This window comes from Doryrhamphus excisus, linkage group LG1 (assembly GCF_037039965.1).
Source record: "Doryrhamphus excisus strain RoL-2023G ecotype Guam linkage group LG1, RoL_Dexc_Guam_v1.1, whole genome shotgun sequence".
NCBI lineage: Eukaryota > Metazoa > Chordata > Actinopteri > Syngnathiformes > Syngnathidae > Doryrhamphus > Doryrhamphus excisus.
In genome coordinates this window covers 4,181,632-4,197,550 of record NC_136357.1, presented here as the reverse complement: position 1 = coordinate 4,197,550, position 15,919 = coordinate 4,181,632, and the positions used below count along the sequence as shown (strand labels likewise).

General features: G+C 40.1%; 1 protein-coding gene across 2 annotated transcripts in view; it reads left to right on the top strand.

The window, feature by feature from the left end:
* itpr2 (inositol 1,4,5-trisphosphate receptor, type 2) overlaps positions 1-15,919 on the top strand; it is an 84,505-nt gene that overhangs the window by 43,424 nt on the left and 25,162 nt on the right. For both annotated transcript variants that reach the window (XM_058074846.2, XM_058074843.2), the window contains exons 37-41: positions 661-769; positions 12,659-12,779; positions 13,911-14,083; positions 14,167-14,347; positions 15,615-15,868. In XM_058074846.2, the coding sequence (XP_057930829.2) occupies positions 661-769; positions 12,659-12,779; positions 13,911-14,083; positions 14,167-14,347; positions 15,615-15,868 (838 nt within the window). The remainder of the gene's footprint in view (positions 1-660; positions 770-12,658; positions 12,780-13,910; positions 14,084-14,166; positions 14,348-15,614; positions 15,869-15,919) is intronic.

Below are 15,919 nucleotides of genomic sequence, written 5' to 3'. Positions count from 1 at the left end.
CTATTGGAATCCACTGGAATGTAATGGCACGAGCCAAGTTGCGCCAATGATGCTTGTGGCGTGCAGTGCCTCAAACTGGCTCATGGTGGCGGCAAAAATTGAGTTTGGCGGCAAGAAAATGTCAAAATGTTTAAAATATTCGTGTTCACCAAGTGGAACCAAATGTCACAATCTTCCTATTGGAATCCACTGGAATGTAATGGCTCGAGCCAGGTCGCGCCAATGATGCTAGGAATCCACTGGGCCGGTGCCAGTTTACGGCAAAGATTATGTGATTGGCGCGAAGTGGCTCGCTGTGGCGCCGAATAACGGCAACATGCCAAGCGAACATTAATTCGGCGCCATAGCAAGCCACGATGCACCAATCACATAATCTGGCACCAACTGGCGCCGGCCCAGTGGACTCCTAGCATTATATACAGTATGCACAATATGTAGAAATGTTGTGTCCCAGTTTTGTCAATTTTTTCCCGACATTTTGGAAGGAATTAACTACCAATAAGAATTAGAAAACTGCCATTGAAGGTTAGACACATTAGGTGGTCTGGGAGAAGACCCCAGAAGTTGTTTGGATGTGGTCTTTTCTCTGGCCTTCTGGCCTCTGTGGACACAAAGGCTCCTGTTACAACAGCTGATACAACAGTTTGATTCCTCTGACAGGCTCATCAAACACACCAAGAAGCTTATGGACAAAGAGGAAAAGCTTTGCATCAAGATTCTGCAGACACTTCGAGAGATGCTGGACAAGAAGGAATGGTTTCAGGAGTCGGTGAGTACTTGACACACAGACACCAAAAACCCTTGTAATGAGGTGAAAACATCTCAAGGTTTGTGCTGGGTTTTTTTTTTTAGCCGCCAATGCTACGCTGCTAACGGCAACGCTTATTCTCCCGGCATATCTCTCAGCCAAGAAACTCCCTCATTTGTATGCAGCGGGCCTTTCTGAGTTACATAAGGAAAAGAGTCACTTGAGGACACAGCCTGAGAGGCAGACGGGGGGGTGGAGAATGAGGGGCGACTTCTGGACAAACAAATCAATACTGCAGAGGGTGAAAGGAGGACCCTTTTTTCCCTTCTTTAACCAGGACGTTTTGAGGGAGTATATAATAGGTGATTGATCATTGGTTGGAAAGTGAAGGTGTTAGCACCACCTTCAAGAGGATTACCATAGATGTAGTGAAGTGTATGTGATGTTTTCTTCTGGACACAAACTTGCATGACATTTTCGACCATTAGGAGGTGTATGCATAGCTCTGTATGTCAGAATTTGACTTTGGATCAGAAGGAAGTGATTGGATAATATCCGTGTAAAGGCGCTCTTATTTGTATTTGTGGTTCGCTATTCATTGCAATGCAATAAATAAAACAAAGCATGATAGCAAAGTTTAAAATTTTGGCTTTTGGGGCCAGAAATACTGTAATTAAAAAAACATGATTACATAAAATAAGGTGGCGGATTAACGGTGCCGTTGGAGTAGAATTTTGCATGAGGACCTGCTGAACGTGGGTCATGGATGGGTGAGGGGTGGGAGGGTTTCTAGCATGGCAATGACAAAAGAAGGAGAAGTACGTTAAGAAGTTTTTATACCTGACTGCTGCGCCCTGTTTGGATATTTTATTTTAATGCATTTTACTCTGTTTTTACTCAACTTTATTTTTATTTCTTTTTCTCTACTGTAAAGCGTCTTTGAGAACTCTGAAAAGCTCTATACAAATCAAATGTATTTATTATTATTATTATTATTAAGATCCTGGTGTGGCCTGGCTTGTCTCCAGATCTTAATTCCATTAAAAATCTGAGGAAGGATATGAAGTTGCCAGCCTCAAAACCTTCAGGGTTTTGGACCCGAATCCCTCCTGATGACCAACTAAAATACATGTCCGACTCTGTGCTTGCCAAAAACACACCATTACTATATAAAACATCACATATGAATCTATATAAATAATATTCATTCATTTTCTACCGCTTATTAGGAAGGGTACACCCTGGACTGGTCGCCAGCCAATCACAGGGCACATATAGACAAACAACCATTCACACTCACATTCATACCTATGGACAATTTGGAGTCGCTAATTAACCTAGCATGTTTTTGGAATGTGGGAGGAAAACGGAGTTCCCGGAGAAACAGAACAGGGAGAACATGGCCGAGGGTGGAATTGAACCCTGGTCTCCTAGCTGTGAGGTCTGCGCGCTAACCACTCGTCCGCCGGTGCAGCCTCTCCAGATCTTAATTCCGTTAAAAATCTGTGGAGAGATGTGAAGTTTCCAAGCGACAGCCTCAAAACCTTAAGGGTTTTGGACCCAAATATTTCTTGATGACCAACTAAAATACATGTCCGACTCTGTGCTTGCCAAAAACACACCATTACTATATAAAACATCACATATAAATCTATATAAATAATATTCATTCATTTTCTACCGCTTATCCTCACAAGGGTCGTGGGGGTGCTGGAGCCTATCCCAGCTGTCATTGGGCGAGAGGCGGGGTACACCCTGGACTGGTCGCCAGCCAATCACAGGGCACATATAGACAAACAACCATTCACACTCACATTCATACCTATGGACAATTTGGAGTCGCCAATTAACCTAGCATGTTTTTGGAATGTGGCAGGAAACCGGAGTACCCGGAGAAAACCCACACATGCACGGGGAGAACATGCAGAGATGGCCGAGGGTGGAATTGAACTCAGGTCTCCTAGCTGTGAGGTCTAGCCACTCGACCGCTGTGCAGCCTCTCCAGATCTTAATTCCGTTAAAAATCTGTGGAGAGATATGAAGTTTCCAAGCGACAGCCTCAAATCCTTCATGGTTTTGGACCCAAATATTTCCTGATGACCAACTAAAATTCATGTCCGACTCTATGATTGCCAACAACACACCATTACTATATAAAACATCACATATAAATCTATATAAATAATATTAATATCAAAATGAATGAAACTAGCAAAAATATGTGCTATTTATGTATTTTTTTAAAGGGGAAAATCAGAAAAGGATAAAATAATGATTACCCCCACCGTACATATGAGACTACTGATGAGGTCATATTGAAAATAGAGGGTCATGTTTTAAAAAAAATTGCACCGTGCATTGAAGAAACGAGACGGTGCAGCAGGGTAAATGTCAGTTTGTGTAGGTGTGTGTGCTCAAGCATGTCTCTGCGGCCTCTCATGTCATATCCCCCGTAGCCCTGAGCGTGGAGCTGCAGCCTCAGAACCGCTACAGAAGAAGAAGGAAGGGAGGGAGTGAAAGAAGTTGATGGAAATAATGAGAAAAGAGACAGACAAAAACAGACAGGGTGAGAGGGAGACAGAGTGACAGCATTAGCATTAGAGGCTGGTGGCTCCCCTGGGGTGCAATGAGTTGGTGGTGGTGGGGGGGGTGGCTGAGGAGGAAGACAGTGAGGCAGCCATGTGAGAAGACATGTGAGCGGAAGATGGGGAGAAAAAAAAAAAAAAAGTGTGTAGCGGCTGCAGAGTGAGGGATTGGAGAGAAGCGGTGTCTGCTCAGTCCATGAGGAGAGGGCAGGGGTTGGACTTACGTAACAGCCTGCAGTGGCTGAGCCAACGTCACGTGGACCATCGCGTTCTCACTCACTCACTCACGCCCTCCCCCCCCTCCCTCCCCTCTTCTCTGTCTGCTCGTGCTCTTCCTCCCTTACTTCCTTCTGGCTTTGTCTCAATCTATCACATTACGGGTGCCCACCTTGGGTTGTTTTTTTGTGTCTTTCTCTGCTGTGTCTATGTGATGTCTCAACACGGATCAGTCAGCAGGGAAAACCTCTGCACAAGTCCCTGTAGGGGCCAACTTTGGAAGTCTTATGACAGGGGGACACGGCATTGAATTAGAACATGATAAGCATACATGGAGTTTATTATTATGCTGACTAATATATGCTCAAAGATAACCTAATATGCACTACAGTATATAATATACAGTAAAGTCTCGTTATATCGATATCGGTTATATCGAAGTACTGCTTATTACGATACTTTTTTCATTTCCCAGCAAATTTCTAGTCTTTTATGATATAATTAGTTCCGTTAGTACGATACCCGGTTATTATGATAATCCGGTTACTACGATGCCCTTTTCATCTCCCGCCAGCCAATTTGGTCTGCTTATATCGATACAAAAGCAGCTTAAATCAATCTTTGCTTAAGGATTTCAATACCAAAAAAAGAACACGGCGAACGGCTGCTTCCAGTCAACTTTATTTTTCACACTTCCACCACCAGAGCACAGCACACACACCGATTCCCGCACTTCCTGGTTCACAGGTCATGCTCAACCCGCCCCACATAGCTGGCCAAACACATGCCTGCAACAGAAGAACCAACTGACATAGCATACACACCTATTCCAACGAAGACACAAGCGTACAAATACATGTATTTAATTGTGTTGTATTCAGATATCTTTTTATCGCTTGCAATAATCACTGTTTTTCATATGTACATGCTGGCGTTCGTGGTTTCTCTCGTGTGTATAGAATCTATACACACGAGAGAAACCACGAACGCAGTTGGTTCTTTCGCCGTGTTCTTTTTTGGTATTGAAATCCTTAAGCAAAGATTGATTTAAGCTGCTCGACATTGTTCTATACTATAGAACAATGTCGAGTGCATTATTGCCTACTTTTAATGCAGTTCGGCGCAGGATCGGATATATCGACAGTCCAGTTATATCGATATTTTTTCCGACTCCCGACAATATCGATATAACGAGACTTTACTGTAGTATAATTTTACATGTTTGATGTTGAAAATGTTGCTTTAGATTGGGAACTTTTTCCGGTTAGTGTATAATATGGCAAGCGTCTTGACTGTGAGTCCAACTGTGTTCTTAAGGTTTTTAATCACAAAACCTTCATTTTAGCTTACTAAAACAAGACCTGATCAAAACCTTAAGACTTGTTAAAAATAGCTAGAATTTAACCTTTTGCACATTTGGATCTTAATGAAATATTTCAATATTGAACAAAGCAAAATTTCTTCATCACTCCACACTATTTATTGCCCTCTGGTTCTACCATATCTTACTTATTGTGTGGAAATATGGGGTAATAACTATTAAAGCAATCTTCACTCGCTAAATGTACTGCAAAAAAAGGTCAGTAAGGATAATTCATAATGCCGCCTACAGAGAACATACTAACTCATTCATTCATTAATTTTCTACCGCTTTTCCTCACGAGGGTCGCGGGGGTTGCTTGAGCCTATCCCAGCTGTCTTCAGGCGAGAGGCGGGGTACACCCTGGACTGGTCGCCAGCCAATCACAGGGCACATATAGACAAACAACCATTCACACTCACATTCATACCTATGGACAATTTGGAGTCGCTAATTAACCTAGCATGTTTTTGGAATGTGGGAGGAAACCGGAGTACCTGGAGAAAACCCACGCATGTAAACTCCACACAATTGAATTGAATCCGGGTCTCCTAGCTGTGAGGTCTGCGTGCTAACCACTCGACCGCCGTGCAGCACAGTCAGATAATATCTATCAAATTCCCCCTCTTTTTTAAAAGAATGATATTCACTCAAAATATACTGTTAAATTGTATTCCTTGTACTGAACCTTGCTAGTTTATCCTGACAATGCCCTCTTCTTCTTTAAAGTGTTCAAATATATTAATTTTAGCCATTTTGCTCTTCTTTCTTTTTTCTTTCACACTCCCTGTCAGTCACACTGTTTGTTCTCATTCCTCCCCCTCTTTTTTTTCTCACTCGCCAAGTTTAACGCCACCTGCCCAAGGCAAAGTAGATTTACAGATTACCACCCTCTCAATGCTAAGCACATCACACACACACACACACACACACATATATATGATAAGCTTACTCAGACACATGCACAGTCACAGACATGCAGTGTTGCATTGGCTGTCCCGGTGTGAGCTCATCCTGTTGTGTTGTGTGTGTCTCCCAATGACATTAGTGGAACATGGCTTAAATTCATCCACACGGTGATGGGCCGGTTGGGGGCGGGCGGATGACCTGGCGTGCTTTGACCTTTTATTTGATTTATTTATCTGATGACCCAGCCAATCCGAGCCCCAGTCAGAAAGTAAAAGTCGGTAAGCTTAAACTCGGTGACCCCTTCACACCTGAACAAGGCTTTTTAATTAAAGACCAAAAAATCCTAACAATGAAAGTCCTTGTCAGTCTTCTTGGTTAGAGAAAGGTCGTCCTTGATCCATCAGTCAGGTGTCTCTTAGGGTGTTAGGATGTATTATGTTGTAGTTTCCATGGTGACAAGAGGCACATGTTGTTTGTCTGGCCTGACCGTGACTGTGCAGAAGACGTGTGTGTGTGTGTGTGTGTGTGTGTGTGTGGTTGGAGAAATGCCTCCAGAGCCGCCCAAGTTCTGGAGGAACGATTTCATAAAAGATACAAGATCTATTACCTCAGGGTCGCTATGAATGAGAGGAATTGTTATTTTATACATGTGCTATTGATAACTTAATGTATTTGAGTGAGGCCACTAAACATGTGAGGAGTTTGTCAACTTGTTGGGTTCTGCTCCATGCATCACCTTCCATTCTAATTACATTTTAAACATGGATATGGTAATGGTAATGGTTATATTTCATTTGAACATGCATCAGATTACAATTGAATGCATCACATAATCAGTTCACAGTTCCACATGTCCAAAAGGAGTAGGAAGAAGCAAAGCTTATTAAATCCTACCCCTCCATCTGGTACTTTTACAATCAGTAACTGTTACATTTGTTCACTTACTGCTTTCCATAATACAGTTTAAGGGTGTTTTTTTTGTTTTGTTTTTTAATTTTTTAATTTTTTGTCCCAAAGCTTATTAAATCCTACCCCTCCATCTGGTACTTTTACAATCAGTAACTGTTACATTTGTTCACTTCCTGCTTTCCATAATACAGTTTAAGGGTGTTTTTTTTGTTTTGTTTTTTAATTTTTAAATTTTTTGTCCCAAAGCTTATTAAATCCTACCCCTCCATCTGGTACTTTTACAATCAGTAACTGTTACATTTGTTCACTTCCTGCTTTCCATAATACAGTTTAAGGGTTTTTTTGTGTTGTTTTTTAATTTTTAAATTTTGTAATTTTTTGTCCCAAAGCTTATTAAATCCTACCCTTCCATCTGGTACTTTTACAATCAGTAACTGTTACATTTGTTCACTTCCTGCTTTCCATAATACAGTTTAAGGGGTTTTTTTGTGTTGTTTTTTAATTTTTAAATTTTGTAATTTTTTGTCCCAAAGCTTATTAAATCCTACCCCTCCATCTGGTACTTTTACAATCAGAAACTGTTACATTTGTTCACTTCCTGCTTTCCATAATACAGTTTAAGGTTGGTTTTTTTTGTTTTTTTTTAATTTTGTATTTTTTTGTCCCAAAGCTTATTAAAGCCTATCCACTCCACAGTACTTTTACAATCAGTAACTGTTACATTTGTTTACTTCCTGCTTTCCATTATACAGTTTAGGTTTTTTTTTTTAATTTTTAATAAAATTTTGTAATTTTTTTGTCCCAAAGCTTATTAAATCCTACCCACTCCACAGTACTTTTACAATCAGTAACTGTTACATTTGTTCACTTCCTGCCTTTCTAATATAATTTAAGTTTTTAAAAACAATTTTTTTTTTATTTTATAATTTTTTTGCATATATATATATATATATATATATATATATATATATATCGTTGTAACATAGGTCCAGATTGCTGTAGCTATGAAAAAAAAAACAAATTACCATGCAGTAGACAATTCGGTGTTGACCGTGCAAAAACAGTCAGGACTCTGTGTCCATTTTCTGAGGTTTTGGCAGGTGGTGCTATTAAGCTAACAGTATCTTTCTGTCCCTAATAATGAGCGTGCAATCGCTCTCACCGTTTCTCTGTGCCAGCACTTTTTTTTTGTTTCCGCATTTGGCACATGCTGTGTGACATCATCATAATGTCCTCTTACATAATTTTTGTGGCATCAATCCAGCCTTTGTGTCCCTGTGTGATATCTCACCCATGACAAAGGTGAAAATATTTACCCAGTTTTATTTTACTTGTTTGTACCTTGGTAATGGTAATGGTTTTATTTCATTTGAACACGCATCAGATTACAATTGAATGCATCACATAATCAGTTCACAGTTCCACATGTCCAAAAGGAGTAGGAAGAAGCAAAGCTTATTAAATCCTACCCCCCAATCTGGTACTTTTACAATCAGTGACTGTTACATTTGTTCACTTCCTGCTTTCCTAATAAATTTTTAAATTTTTAAATTTTTAAATTTTTAAATTTTTAAATTTTTAAATTTTTAAATTTTTAAATTTTTAAATTTTTAAATTTTTAAATTTTTAAATTTTTAAATTTTTAAATTTTTTTTCATTTTTAGGTAATTGGTTATTTTTAGCTTGATGCATTATTTTAGCTGTTTGAACATGAACTATATCTAAGTATATATACTATATAAGTATTTGTGATTTTAGAAATAAGGAGTGAGTATGTTCTCGGCATTATGAAATACTTATACTTATATATAACACATAGGTAGAAGTATATACCTTATTTACCTTATTCAGGACAGCAACACAAATCAGCCTTAAAATCATATTATGTACACCTGTATTTGTATATTATATGAAACAACTCCCCCAAAACCTGTTTTCAATGTCTCAGTCTGTCCAATTTAACACGGTTAGGAAATCACATGGAAGCCTCCAGTGAACGCTCGTTACTGCTGTGGTTCTGGAGAACATCCTTCAAGCAGTATCACCAATTGCTTTCACATGTGAGCCTAATTTGTTTTGCCGATGTGCTTGTTTGCTGGATAAAAACATTTTCAGTGCCATGACAAGACAGTGCAAAAACATTGGAACTGTGGGCATGTGATCAGTGTGTAGCTTTTCATGAGATCTCTGGAAAGGAGTGGGTTGTTTTCAGTTCTTCGTGAAATTATGCACAAAAACACACCCTGTGATTAACACCGGATCTCATTAAAACCACTATCCATATATTCCACACTTTTGCCAATGCTGCTCAGTTAGACCGGATGAGGCAGTCTTTTGACTTGTGTATTGTCTTTCAATCAAACCACATTTCGGAAATTAATTAACTAGTTGTCAATGGCCTGTTATTAGTCAAAAAATATTGAACAAATCACGTATTCTACACTGATCACTGGGTATCAGTAATGTTACATTGATGAGACATTAGCTTACATGAATTTACCTTAACTTGTACTGCAAAGAATCAGCCATGGATGCATAGTGAGAAAAAGTTCTCCTCCCATTCACTGCGGAAGTGGTAATTTTTTTTTTCCTTCTTACTTCTACCCAAGCTTGTTCAAACCCTTTCGTAAGTTTTGAATTTTAAAAAAAATCAAGGCGAAATAGTTAGCTGGGTAAATTAATTAACTAGTTGTCAATGGCCTGTTATTAGTCAAGAAATATTGAACAAATCACATTTGGTATTCTACACTGATCATTGGGCATCGGTAATGTTACATTCTCCCATTCAGTTGTCCTCCCATTCAGTGTGGAAATGGTACTTTTTTCCCTTCTTACTTCTACCCAAGCTTGTTCAAGTTTTGAATAAAAAAAAAATTCAAGGCGAAATAGTTTGATGGGTAAATTAATTAACTAGTTGTCAATGGCCTGTTATTAGTCAAGGTAAATTCATGTAAGCTAATGTCTCATCAATGTAACATTACTGATCAGTGATCAGTGTAGAATACCAAATGTGATTTGTTCAATATTTCTTAACTTGTACTGCAAAGAATCAGCCATGGATGCATAGTGAGAAAAAGTTAGCCTCCCATTCAGTGTGGAAGTGGTAAAAAAAATTGTCCTTCTTGCTTCAACCCAAGCTGGTTCAAACCATTTCTTTTGAATTAAAAAATTAAAGGCGAAATAGTTAGCTGGTTAGCTTGTTATGCTTAAAGCGACGTCTGGCTCTTGTGTCCGGTAGCTCTATTGACCCCTGGCAGAGAGATGGCCCACAGAAGACTATTTCAGAACCACCGCTTAATATTATGTCTTGTCTGTCTCTTATTTTATTTTATTTTTGCAGTGAAGTGGATCTAAATACTGCCTAAATACTGTACCTCTGTGGGAGGAACAAAGTACAAAACCGGAATTACCCGTAGTTTGATCCTCAGTCCGCTGCACTGTTACCCCAGTCAGACAATTGACCTGGTCTGGCCTTTTAGTAAAGCCAGGCAGCAAAGGACAACCATCTTCCTCTTGTTCTCTATACTCCAAGACAGTGGAAGGAAGGAGGGAGGGGAGGGAGTTAGGCATGGGAAAGCGAGGAAGCCTGAGGTGGGCGTCTCTGGACACCAGAGCCGCAGTGTGGCGTGCAAGTGCACATTTTAAACCCCATCACTCCGAAAAAACCTACTTCATGCTTGTTTTTTGTTTTTGACCCCTTTCTTACTCTTCTCCCGACGTGCATACTGTCATCAATTACGCTTTCTATTTCTGTCTCATGGCTCCTACATGCCTGACTGGAGGTTTTCTCGTCAATGCAGCAGCAAGATGAGTCAGACCGGGCTGACTCTCCTCTGCCGCCATCCTACCTCTCATCCACTCTCTCACTGCAAAGCGAGCCAGCAGACTGCAGTACCCTTAAGTGAGGTGAATGCAAGTAAAAAAAAAATTACAAAAATAAGGTTTTTGCAATTCATACAAAAGAAAGGCGTCCTCCAAAAGAGAGGAAACGGAAGTAAAACAATATTCAAGCTGTAATAAGTTAGCTCGAGTGCATTGGGATGGGTTTGTAATGTTTTTGTAGACTGGCGGTGCACAGCTACATGAAAATAAGAGATGCTGGCTCAACTTTAGTTCAAAAAGTGTGTGTGTGTGTGTGTGTGTGTGTATGCGGCCATGTGTGAGTGCCGGCGCACACTCAGCCAGACAGTGCAGGCAGACAAGTGTCTCCGCTGACTGCAGATGAGATGTTTACTGACACAGAGAGCGTCAGCTGCATGTGCACGTCCACATCTTCTGCTAGACTGCACCTAGCCAGCAGCGATGGTGAGGCATGACATTGGCTCATTTGTCTCCTCCTTCAACTTTGGTGTTGAAACTATTTGTGGTGTATCTTGCAGTGGAAAGTTGTACTTGTTAACACGTGACATTTGTCATTTCATACCCACGTTGCATGAAAAATAAGTACAATTGGCGGGGTTACACCCTGGACTGGTGGCCAGCCAATCACAGGGCACATATACAGTAGACAAACAACCATTCACACTCACATTCATACCTATGGACAATTTGGAGTCGCCAATTAACCTAGCATGTTTTTGGAATGTGGGAGGAAACCGGAATGAACGTGTAAACTCCACACAGAGATGGCCGAGGGTGGAATTGAACTTGGGTGTCCTCGCTGTGAGGCCTGCACGATAACCACTCACTCGCTGTGCAACCCAAAGATACATTATTTGTTCTAAATCAACTTCATCACATTGTTTTGTGTGTTTTCGGGCGAGAGGCGGGGTACACCCTGGACTGGTCGCCAGCCAGCCAATCACAGGGCACATTTAGACAAACAACCATTCACACTCACATTCATACCTATGGACAATTTGGAGTCGCCAATTAACCTAGCATGTTTTTGGAATGTGGGAGGAAACCGGAGTATCCGGAGAAATCCCACACATGCACAAGGAGAACTTGCGAACTCCACACAGAGATGACAGAGAGTGGAATTGAACCCTGGTCTCCTAGCTGTGAGGCTGTGCGTGCAGCCCTACTGTTATGATAATTCATTCATTCATTTGTTTTCTACCGCTTATCCTCACGAGGGTCGCGGGAGGTGCTGGAGCCTATCCCAGCTGTCTTTGGGCGAGAGGCGGGGTACACCCTGGACTGGTCGCCAGCCAATCACAGGGCACATATAGACAAACAACCATTCACACTCACATTCATACCTATATGGACAATTCGGAGTCGCCAATTAACCTAGCATGTTTTTGGAATGTGGGAGGAAACCGGAATGAACATGCAAACTCCACACAGAGATGGCCGAGGGTGGAATTGAACTTGGGTCTCCACTCTACCACCGTGCAACCCAAAGATACATTATTTGTTCTAAATCAACTTCATCACATTGTTTTGTGTGTATTCGCTTATCGTGGGGGTGCTGGAGCCTATCCCAGCTGTCTTCGGACGAGAGGCAGGGTACACCCTGGACTGGTCGCCAGCCAGCCAATCACAAGGCACATACGTATAGACAAACAACCATTCACACTCACATTCATACCTATGGACAATTTGGAGTTAACCTAGCATGTTTTTGGAATGTGGGAGGAAACCGGAGTACCCGGAGAAAACCCACGCATGCACGGGGAGAACATGCAAACTCCACACAGAGATGGCCGAGGGTGGAATTGAACTCGGGTCTCCTAGCTGTGAGGCCTGTGCGCTAACCACTCGACCACCGTGCAGCCTGTACCATTGGGATGTGCTATAAACTCATTTCATTTGTATTTTGTCAACCATCTCACCGTCCAATCATTCTTCTGGGTCCTTATTTCAATCATGTACTGTAAGTCCTGCTATTAATCAATGCCATTATCCCAATTTTGGAATAGTTAATAATAGCATCTGAGATGGATGTACAGTATGGACTCAACAGCATGTTTTCTTTTCCCTCAGGGAAAGGAGTTAAGAGACATTCTCCTCACATGCTACTTTGGAAATCAGAAGCTCCTTTCCAAGTCGGAGCTTGGGAGTGGAAACAGCTCACCTGGCTGTTTTGCCAAGCCAACATTCGGAGGTAGGGATCCAACTAAACCCGGCAATTAAATGATGGGTTGGTCTTATTTTCCAAGACGACTTGCAATAATAAAATTCCATACAGTAGAATGTGGAAGACCTTTGAATACATGTTTTTTTCTTCAATTCTTCCATGAGTGTATTACTATTACTTCATGAGTGCTGTAATGTTAATGGAATAATGGAACATATTTCACTCATAAGTAATGGTAATGGTTATGGTTTTATTTCATTTGAACATGCATCAGATTACAATTGAATGCATCACATAATCAGTTCACAGTTCCACATGTCCAAAAGGAGTAGGAAGAAGCAAAGCTTATTAAATCCTACCCCTCCATCTGGTACTTTTACAATCAGTAACTGTTACATTTGTTCACTTCATGCTTTCCTAATATAGTTTTTTGTTTTTTTTAATTTATTTATGTCCTTTTGGGCATGTGGAACTGCGAACTGATTATGTGATGCATTCAATTTTAATCTGATGCATGTTCAAATGAAATAAAACCATTACCATTACCATTAAAATATTCAACAAAAGTGGCGTCTTTGGTTCTGTGTAATGATGTAGACTCACCAATGTCAACAAGTACACGGGTCACTAATGAGTGACATGTAGACTGGCCAATGACTACAATATTATAATATAATGACTACATTCTGGTAATGGTTTTATTTCATTTGAACATGCATCAGATTACAATTGAATGCATCACATAATCAGTTCACAGTTCCACATGTCCGAAAGGAGTAGGAAGAAGCACAGCTTATTAAATCCTACCCCTCCATCTGGTACTTTTTACAATCGGTAACTGTTACATTTGTTCACTTCCTGCTTTCCTAATATAGTTTAAGTTTTTATTTTATTTTATTTTTAGTTGTATTTCTTTATTTTAAATTTTTTAAATTTTCAATATTTTTAAAATTTTTTAAATTTTTAATTTTTTTTGAATTTTTAAAATTAAAATTTTTTTTTAATTAAAAAATATATATTTTTATTTTATTTTATTTTTGTCACGTACTGAAGTACGAGGTGATATTACCATCCTTGTATTAAGCATAGTATATTTCTTGAGTATAAAAATATATCAGTGGTTACATTGTAACACAAAAACGTGTGATTCTTTCCCAGCGGACTTTGACAAGCCATTCAGTAGTATAACGGAGATCCAGTGTCAGTTGGACATAGTCGGCGCATCTGAACTGGTGATTGACCTCATCGTCAACACTAAGAATGACCAAGTATTTGAGGAGAGTGTCTTGTTGGGGATTGCCCTTCTCCAAGGTGGAACTACACAAATACAGGTAAGTGGTATACACTTTGGTGTACTTTTTGTCTCAGATGGTGGAGTGTATATTACTATAAAATGTGTCCGTACCCTTCCCAGAACTCATTCTACAACCAACTATACAAGCAGAAGAAGTCTGAGAGGTTCTTCAAGGTCTTCTACGACCGCATGCGTTTGGCACAGCAGGAGATCCGTTCTACTGTATCGGTCAACATGTTTGAGCTCAGCTGCAGAAAAAGAGATGACGAGACCGACTTTGGTAATTTCCGATTCAGAAAAGGTACAAAGAAGCAATCATAAGTTGTTATTTTGGCACTGATATGGATAATTAGAAAAATCTAATGCAAAAACTCTCCTTTTTAGACCTGAAATCCCTCCTTGCTCTTATTACAGTATGTGTGGTCCTGAAGCTCCATTTGGACCAAAAATGCTGTTCCCAGTCTGTGCTGTCACATGTCATAGGCCATGTGACTTCTAACATCAGCAGCCTATGAAAAGGCCATTGTATCCAGATTGCGTGCTTTCATTTTGCAGATTCCACCTTAATAGTTGCTCTTTGTTCACTTGAGAATTTCTTTAGTGGCTTTGAATAGAAGTGTTTGCCACTATTGATCATTAAAGAAGCTTTATTGCTCATTTAACATGATGCATATATCCATATGTGAGTTATCGGCCAAGAGGAGGATGAGATTTATGGAATATTGTCAAATGAGCTTTTGTAATTATTTTAATGTTGTAATGGTAATGGTTTAATTTCATTTGAACATGCATCAAATTACAATTGAATGCATCACATAATCAGTTCATAGTTCCACATGTCCAAAAGGAGTAGGAAGAAGCAAAGCTTATTAAATCCTACCCCTCCATCTGGTACTTTTACAATCAGTAACTGTTACATTTGTTTACTTCCTGCCTTTCTAATATAATTTCAGTTTTTCATTAATTCACATGGAATTGAACCCTGGTCTCCTCGCTGTGAGGTCTGCGCGCTAACCACTCGACTGCCGTGCCGCCCAATTTAAGTTTTTTTTTTAAAAAAAAATCTTTTTTTTTTTATTTGTTCACTTCCTGCTTTCCTAGTATAGTTTACATTTTTTTAAATTTATTTTTTTATTTTAATTTTTGTCACTGCATGTTCTCCCCGTGAATGCGTGGGTTTTCTCCGGGTACTCCGGTTTCCTCCCACATTCCAAAAACATGCTAGGTTAATAGGTGACTCCAAATTGTCCATAGGTATGAATGTGAGTGTGAATGGTTGTTTGTCTATATGTGCCCTGTGATTGGCTGGCGACCAGTCCAGGGTGTACCTCGCCTCTCGCCGGAAGATAGCTGGGATAGGCTCCAGCACCCCCGCGATGAAATGAAATTTTCCTAATTTTATAATTTTTTTAATTTTTAATTTGTTCACTTCCTGCTTTCCTAATATAGGTTAATTTTTTTTTTATTATTTTTGTCACATATTTTTGTATTAGACATTTGTACTCATTCATCCAAATACTCTTGTGCCCTACTTTTGAAATGTACTTTTTCCCTTCACATGCCGCAAGGGAAAGAATCAGGACTTCATATGAGGGACGACATGCGAGGGCAACTAAAAGAGGCCTCATCTGTGACCTCGAAGGCTTTCTGTGCTTTCCGAAAAGAGATGGATCCTGATCTTGAAGGCCTGTGCCAGAATAGCGAGGTACCCGGGACTGAAGAGGCCTTGGAGGAAACCCGCATGAGCCAGGCCATTGCTATCATGAAACCCATCTTACGGTTCCTTCAGCTTCTGTGTGAGAACCACAACTGTGATTTGCAGGTGATCGAAATTACCTTCTGGTCTTCATTTGATTTGACGTGCGGCTGACTT